Here is a 9,280-nt window from a genome sequence, read left to right as displayed (position 1 = left end):
AAAAAATTTTCCGACGTGGGACTTGGAAAAAAATTTGAAGTTAAAATTTTTTGGGAGTACCGAGTAGTTCTGATCGGAGTTCTGGACAGTTCTCGTCGAGTTCGATCAAAAAGTATTAGGGCTCAAAGCGATTGGGCCAACGGTTGCCGAGATATACGCACTTTAAAAAATGTTAATGTTCTGACAAATGTCGCTGTATCTTGCAAACCGTTGGTCCAATCGCTTTTCCACCTTACAGTTTTCGATAGAACTCGTCGAGTACTATAAGAAACGCAACTCAGAACTACTCGGTACTCTCATAAAAATTTTCAAAGATTTCTACTATTTTTTTTAAATTTTATTATTCTTCAAAAATGTTTTTTATGTATCTAGAACTCTAGGTATTCACAAAATACTTCTGTTAAGCTGATCAGAACTATGCGACCTTGAATTTCGTTAAAAAGTTAACACCCCATTTTTAAAAAATTATTAAAAAATTATCATTAAGCGCATATGCCATTAAAAATCATAGAGAACTCTTCGTATCGTCAAAAAGAAGCAGAAATTATCATCAGAACTATTGTATCTAAAAATTAATTTTTAAAAAATTTTTTATTTTTTTTTATTATTCGAAAATTTTTTTTACATATCAGGAACTCTAGGCAATCGCAAATTGAAGCTATTAAGCCGCTCAGAACTATTCCACCTCGAAATTCGATAAAAAGTTAGCACCCCATTTTTAAAAAATGTAAAAAAAATGTTTATTGAACGGAACTCTTGTTATTAACTATAGGGAATAGTTCGTCTCGTCAAAAGGAAGTGGAAACTCAAATCAGAACTCCTGAGTTGGGGTGCTAACTTAACATACCCCAAATAGTCACACGCAAGATCTACTCAGCGAGTCATCTTTAGGAGTGTGATTTAGTTTTGAGGATTTTGCAAGATATGGCACTAATGCCAGTATTGTCGAACACATTCCAATCACAGTTATTGTTTTTTAATGCTTTTTAATATTACTTGATGATGGCTGCTTTCCTTTTAGGACACACAGTCGACACACTTGACAAAAATCGACACACGTGATCGTTTTCCATTTATAATTTTGTTCAAATTCAATCGACACACTTCGCCTCTGCTCGGGAGGAGAGTCAGAGTGTGTTTCGAGAGAGTCTGTTCAAGTGTAATTTTGATGAATTAAATGATATTAGAACGCACTCCTTGCAATAATCGAATCTTATGCGTCCGTTAAGATCAAAATTCAAATCTTTTATGGTTAGGTATTAAAAGTTCGTACACACGATACACACACTGCACATAACGCGTTTTAAGTGTGGCAAACTGTGTTCGAGTGTGTTATATATATAATGTGTCGATTTGTGTCTCCCAAAAGGAAAGCAGCCGATATATTTAGTCATTTACTAACAATAGACGCAATAAACATTGGTCCATATTCAGAACGTGTTTTTATTGATAAAAGCGCGCTTTTATCTCTGAAATTCTATAATATGCGTAAAGCCGTAATCACACTACAGACTCCCGATTCTGACTCCCGACTCCCGACTCAGAGTCGATCGAATAGAGTGATTTCTATTGGCGATGCAAAGATCTCTCTGCGCGCTCCTAATGGCGGCCGGTAGAAGCTTCGCTAGTCAGACACCTCATACGTGGTATAATGGAAAATAATAAAGTAAAATCAAAAAGAAATACTACATAATGTTTTGTGGCACAATACCATAATTATAAACAGAAGGGGATCAGTTTTCATCACTTAAAAAAAAAAAATTATTTTTTTTGTTTTTTAAGTGATGAAAACTGATCCCCTTCTGTTTATAATTATGGTCTGTAGGCTCCCTTACTGTGATTGGTTGAATTATAGTCGGGAGTCCGAGTCAGTAGTCGAGTCAGAGTCGGGAGCCTGTAGTGTGATTACGGCTTAACGTAAACTATAGCATGGTAGAGCGCTAACATCGTTGTAATCGCGTTCTGAATACGGGCCATTGTGTTTATACTATCTTAAATATGGAGCTTCCTAAAGAGCATTTTCGATATGCGTTGATTTTGTTTTTTAATAAAAAAAAAAACGGCGGCTAAAGGTCATAGAATTCTGACTTTTAAACTTATGGTGACGTTGCCTCATCAATTAAGACATATGAATATTGGTTCAGGCAATTCAAAAGTGATGATTTCAATATTAACAACAAAGATCGTTCAGGACAATAAAAAAAGATGGAAAATTTTTAATTTTGTTTTTATTAATTTAGTTACACGTTAAAAATGTTTTTTTTGTGTATCAGGAACTCTAGATATTCATAAACTAGAGCTATTAAGCTGCTCAGATACTATTCGGTCTTGAATTTCGAAAAGTTAGTGCCCAATTATTAAAAAAAAATTAAAAAATTGTTATTAAGCGAATCTGACGTTAAAAAGTCCAAAAAATTTTTTATCTCGTTAAAAGGGAGCAGAAACTCTAATTAGAACTATTGTATCTAAACATTTATTTTCAATGTAGATTAACTTTAATCTCGATTTAACTTTCCGATTTAATCTCGAAGTATGCTTTCCTATTAGATGACACACTCGACACAAACGTCGTTCTTTCCTTCTTAACATTCAACGAATGATAAAGATAGAATGTTTGTGTCAACAAACAAATGATGTTTGTGTCGAGTGTGTCTTCTAAAAGGAAAGCATACTTACTGTTCATCTTTTTCTAATTTTTAGAACTAGAAAAAGACGAAGAGCAAATTGAACCGAGATTAAAGTTAATCTACATTGGTGGAAATGGGCATTAATCTCGTCAAAAAAAAGTGGGAACTCTAATCAGAACTTCTGATTACTTTATAGTTGCAATATTAACTTAATATATCTGCATCGTCCTGCGTCGTGAAAACGAAAATTTGTATAAGTGAACAAATTTTAGAAGTTTGGTGAAAAAAACATCTTATTTATAAATTAACAAAAAACATCATAACTTTTATTAGGTTTCTATTTTCACTCAACAGCCATCCATAAACACCTCAAAAATTAATAACATTTTAAATATAACAAATATTCTTGAATTTAATGAAAATATTGTACGTGTAGCTCACAAAACAAATTTAATGACTTTTTCACTTTCATTGCCTTGCCAAATGGAAGTAAAATGATGACGCCTGTTTACAATTTAGTTAGATATTCTTCAGCTTATTTACAATATGAAATAACATTTGTTCTATTCGAATTTCAAGATTGACTTTTGGTCAATTTTTTGGATTTTTATCCCACTGTGCATTCGATAGAACAAAGTTTCAGTTAAAAAAATTTAATTTCTTAATTGTGGTACGGTGATTTTTAACGGAGCTATGAGCAACCAAAATCTTAATGTTTCTTTACTCAAAACTCATGAATAACTCCGAAACAAAAAATCGTAAAAGTAATCTTAACGATTTTATAAGGAAAACTTCAAGTTTTCACGATAGAGATAGTCGAAAATTTTCGCAAATTTTTTTGGGACACTCACAAAGTGAAAATTTTTCAACTTTTTCACCTCGTAATTTTTTATATATGTATATGTAAAAATTACTAAATTTACAAAAATTTAAAAAATATAGTAACCTTTCGAAATTTCAAGCTTTAAAACCCTTTTTTAAATTTAAATATCTTTTATTTTTTTACGAAGATGTATATATAATTTTGAACTAAAAAATTGAAATGAACTTTCCGAACACAAATAAATATAAATTTACAAAGTTATAATTTTTTATTTTTTATTTTTTATAACTGTTTTTTCCAAACATTTTTCAAATTTAACAGTTACAATTTTTTTAGTGTTAAAATTAAATTTTTGATTCCAACACCACATTGTTAATTTTATTAAAGAATGAAATTATATATCTATTGTAATTTTTTTAAAGTCAATGGAACTAAATTAATACTGTTGATTTAGTAACACTTAACACTTCAAATATGGTTCGGGTCATTTTAGAAGTAACCATCGTGTGACTTTTTTAAAACGTGACCATAAAAGATGAAGATGTTTCAATATTGAATATGTTACTGTCTTGTTATATTATCCTATATAAACTAATTATAAAATGCGTAGAAATCGAAAAACAGTTAAATGATAGATGCATCATATTATATATGAGACACTATTCAGCAAGGGATTAATTTGAAACAAGTTGGGAATTTTATACCTATTCACAAAATAATGGAAGTTAATCTATTCAATGGCAACAATAATTCCTTTCGAGTAATCTCTGAACGAACGATACTGCGTATTAAACAATTTTATCTACATCTTACACAAGATAAGTGTACCTCAGCTCCAACAATATTTTCCTTTGTTACACTGCTAATATCGAGTACAAATATTCGATTATATGTATACATATATATATGTATATATATTCCTACCGTAGCTTGTAAATATTGTTGAAAGACAAAATAAACAATTCTGATGCTCTGTACATGGACATTTACGACGGTGATTTGTATTGCGTTGCGAATTATGTGACATACGTGCTTCGAGCCATGAGCAAGTAGATGCGAATAATGGACCCAAGTACGACTTGTACATACATACCTGCCGAATGAACCAAATGCGTCACGATCATCACGCTGCACGCCGTTGTTTATGCTGCTGTTAGAATCGGTAGAACTCATCGTCAATTTCGTACTAGCTTACGATCAGGGAAAAGTCTACTCTCACTACAGTCTACTTCTCACTAAGCAATTTCCGCAACCGTTTCGTTTGGTTTTTTCTAGAATGAACGTATTATAAGACTGATGGTAGAGATCACAGGCACGCAATAATACTAATTTCAGAAACGTTTGGAACCAGTGTTGTTACTTGCTAGCATGGACGCGTTTTTCTGCGCGTGCTCAGCAAAAACCAGTAATAGGTGCCAATACAGTCCTGTATATATAAAGAGAAGCGCAATCGAATCCCCACCACCAGATAGATCCTCGCCATCACTTCCTAAGCCGCCATATTTGAACCGCTCCAGTGTGGGTGCGTTCTTTTAGGTATCGGATTTGGCAGCCGCTGCATCGGATTTGCCGAACGGCCGTTTTTTATACGATCACGCAGATACAATGCCGGCTGCGTAGCTAATTCTAAAGCCTTGTGTTCACGATGCTAGAAATCGGTCCAAGATCTCGGATGAAGAAAGAATTAACAAATCGCATTTGAACAATTTGGTCACATGACCAATGTAATTGGTCAATTTTTCCTTCATCCGAGATCTCGGACCGATTTCTAGTATCGTGGACACAAGGCTTAAGGGCCTTAGCAGAAAGGTGACTTATAATCTTAAGGTCTACGCACAATAGGAAAAATATTAGGAACAGATATTAAATATAATAATTTTAACCTGTTAGAAAGCGCACATTCCACAGTACACAGTTCTGATAGGTTAAAATTCTTACATTTAATATCTGTTCCTAATATTTCTCCTATTGTGCGCAGACCCTTAAGACAGTTCTTGTGCGTTACTAAAGTCATAAGACTTAAGTTACAAAACACTGTCTTAAGATTTATAAGTCACCTTTCTGCTAAGGCCCTAAAGCTGGAAACAATGGCTGCATTCAGCAGAGAAAGCAGCAGGAAGTAAGATATAAGGAGACTCCACTCCGTAAAATAAAAGTGGACCCATTTTAGGTTTCGAGTTCAGCTTCCGATTCTGATGAGTGCGAGTAAGAGAAATGATCATTTCTCTTACTCGCACTCATTATGCGCAGCACTACTAAATTCACGAGCGCTGCGAGTGTCGAGAATCGGAAACGGAACTCGAAACCTAAAATGGGTTCATGTCTTGTAGACTGGCGAGACCGAGTGGAGTCTCCTTATATCTTCCTTCATGGAAAGCAGCTTTGCAACTGTTGTAAAATGCTTGGTCTTATACGATTGGTCTTGCCCATATTTCCTCATTAGATCTATAAATGTATAAGCCAATCATATTCAAGAATTTTACAACAGTTGCAAAGCTGCTTTTTCTGCTGAACGCAGCCAATGCGAGGGAATAGCGATAGCGATAAGTTTCAACTTATCAGAAATCGAATACATCGGAATACGCATTTTTGATAGGTTGAAACTTATCGCTATCGCTATTCCCTCGCATTGTGTCAAGGGCCTAATCGTCTACGTATCTACTGCATATCCATTGCCAAAAGAACGAAAATCTGCGCTGCAATGTAAAAGAACGAATTATTTCAAGAACTGCTGTATGCGATGCCTAAAAGAATGCACCCTGTAGTAAATATAAGGGTGCAGCCACAATAGAAGGAATAAGAAATTTGAGCCTATCATAAACTATGTATACCAATGTACATCAGGGGGGGGAACGTTGCAACGAGGTAAAAGTGTGCTTAAATCTGATTGGACGTTACTGTACGTGTGGGCAAGGTGTGATGTGTGGTGTGTAGTTGTGTATTACGTTTACACGGTTCGATTTACCCCGGATCTACAATACGTGTTTTAAGGGTCTACGCACAATGGAGGAACAGATATTAGATATTAAAATATTAACCTATCAGATACCAGTTACACCGGAATACACGATTTTGATAGGTTAATATTTTAACAAATACTAGAATATTTTTAAGACCGTACAATTGATAAACAATAATAAACTAGAAGAAGAAAGCCATTTACGGTCGAAGCTGGATCACAGTGCTTATTATAATTGTGTGAATTTTATATACTGCTTATGTAGCTCCCCCATAAATCGCGACGCTGATAGTTTTTCAGCATTGACGCATATATACTTACTACCGCAGTAATATCGCTTTCTTCTTCTTAATATTTTAATATCTAATATCTGTTCCTCCATTATGCGCAGCCCTAAGCCTTAAGCTGTAAGAAATTAACCAATTACAGTCGAATTCAAGGAGAATAATCGACCATGACTCGTCCATTTCTTGTGATTTAAAGCTTAAAACTCTATTGTAGATACGGACTTACGACGAAGTTATAACATCGAAAAAAAATAATCCAGATGACTTAAGGTTGGATTATACTGGCCGTAATCTGTTAACTTATGCTGTAATCTGTAAAAATTGACCAATTATAATCGATTATTCCCCTCTCATTCGACTGTGATTGGTCACTTTTTACAGATTACGGCATAAGTTAACAGTTTACGGCCAGTATAAATCAACCTTTATGAACGTACACCTTATATCGTACATATATTTAAAATGTAAATATTCTAAAGCGTCAACCGAAAATTGGCAACCATAACCAAGAGCGTCCGACTATGCTTTTATGCTGTGTTCAATTGTGCCGTGGCGTGTCGTTGTTCGAAAGCACCGCGTTCGACACTGTGTCGATGTGTGTCGCCTAAAAGCCTTGATAGAAAGCACCCTAGATATTTATATAACACTAGATCGCTAACTGGGCTCTAAAGACGTCAACCGCAAACGGTCCGTGATTGGTCCGTCATTACGTACCCGTGCCAACCTTACCTGCCTAACGTGAAGACCTATAATCAAAGATACTCCATGGCCCGAACGGCCCATGATTGGTCCGCCATTGCGTATCCGTGCCAACCTAACCTGCCTGACGCTGCCAGGCTAGGTGAGAAGTAGTGGTGGGGGACAGTTGGCGCATCTTTGATTATAGGTCTTTACTGGGCTCTAAGAGGCGTATTTTCGTTATCCAACCACGACCAACCAGACGTAACCACGACTATTTTCGTTCGTGGTTGTGACGTCACCGATGCTAACGCGTTAGCGTGGTAGGACCCAAACATCCAACCAAACCGGGGAGGTCGTTTGCATGTTTGCGGTTACCTGTTTGAGCGGGAAAGAATCCGTCGCTGCAAATAGTGATGGACAACATAATCTCAAATCTTGATCAGGGAGCTTATTACGGTTCTTACGACGGATTGAAAATTACAAAAGTGATTGAATTTACTAGAATATTTATAACTCATTGGTTAACACCTAGTGAATTTGCTCATTTTTGTAATCTTTACTTTTGTCACAAGAACCGTAATAAGCCCCCAGCATATGCTGTATCAGAAGCTATGTTCCGTTATTCACTGCAAGTACTGAAAATTTATAGTTCGCGTTACGTATACTATAGCTTTTCAGTGAATAACGGAACGCAGCCAGGATGATTCTGGTAATATCCAAATGTCGGAAGTATCACATAGAATTTTCTGTGATTCTTACCGAAATAGCTGGAGAAAATCAAAATCCAAATAATACTGGACCCATTCTTCGCCGCATAAATGTCCTAACCTAAAATGCTGCTGTATACAGAGGATATATCCTCTTTTGAAATAGCAACATTACACGCTGCTCCCGACTTACTACATGCTATGGCAAGTAAGTCATCATCAAAGGTGTCCCCTTCAAATAATTGTATCATTAAGGCTAACTTTGTTTTCTGATCCATATTTACCACCAGAATTATACTAAGAACTATTCGTGTTTCCATAGTGGCAGTGAAATGTCATTTTCGATAATAGTATCTGTTTGTGACGTCACAGCCCGAAACACTCCTAACCAAACGGTACTGTGGTATCAGAACGAAAAGACGTCTTTATGTATGTACAACATGATTCCGAAAAGTATGTACTAAACCCATGGCGTATGTCCGTGACGTTGGCACATTACTAGCCGACGCATGCGCATGTAATTCCATATACGATAATCCGTAAATCCGGTGCCGTCCCATTAAGCACGGATCGGAATGACGGATCGGGTATCTCACTAAAATTGAGCATTCCGTTCCAGTTCCATTCCATGACAGTTTTCTCTACCCGTCCCATTCAGCAAAAAACGGAAAGGAATCTGGTTACAAAATATATTTTACCGTTACAATTCAATATTTTAGAGAACTCACAACAATATTATCAGGAATATAATTGCACAAATTATATGTATATTATTGCTTCAACTGCTCAAAATAACGAAATATCAATAAATCAAGCATATTTACCAACGATCGATGCAACATTCCGTTCCGTTTTTGCTGAATGGGACGGGAAGAGAAAACTGTCACAGAACGGAACTGGAACAGAATGCTCAATTCTAGTGAGATACCCGATCCGTCATTCTGATCCGTGATGGGACGGCACCCTTAGCAATTTCGAAAGTAAATTTGTGAGTTTATTTTTATTTATTCGACATGCGAAATTGTGAGCATTTGTTCGTATTATTAAAAAGCTAAGGTTCGATTATGGCTGCGGTCGAGTTGCCACTACGAATGCTTTGAAGCGTTTGATTAACCAATCAAAAGAAAGAGTTTTACAAATTGACCAATCAAGAAACGCTTCAAAGCATTCGTAGTGGCAACTCGACCGCAGCCAAA

At 35.7% G+C, this 9,280-nt stretch overlaps 1 protein-coding gene across 1 annotated transcript in view; it reads right to left on the bottom strand.

The window, feature by feature from the left end:
* Positions 1-4,674, bottom strand: part of LOC108773346 (caspase-1) — an 8,877-nt gene extending 4,203 nt beyond the window's left edge. Inside the window, exon 1 of the mRNA XM_018539114.1 lies at positions 4,544-4,674. Within this exon, the coding sequence (XP_018394616.1) occupies positions 4,544-4,623 (80 nt within the window). The 5' untranslated portion in view covers positions 4,624-4,674. The remainder of the gene's footprint in view (positions 1-4,543) is intronic.
* Positions 4,675-9,280: the final 4,606 nt, after the last annotated feature.

This window comes from Cyphomyrmex costatus, unplaced genomic scaffold (assembly GCF_001594065.2).
Source record: "Cyphomyrmex costatus isolate MS0001 unplaced genomic scaffold, Ccosl1.0 scaffold205, whole genome shotgun sequence".
Lineage (NCBI taxonomy): Eukaryota > Metazoa > Arthropoda > Insecta > Hymenoptera > Formicidae > Cyphomyrmex > Cyphomyrmex costatus.
The sequence above is the reverse complement of the archived record's forward strand: the minus strand, read 5'-3'. Positions and strand labels throughout refer to the sequence as shown.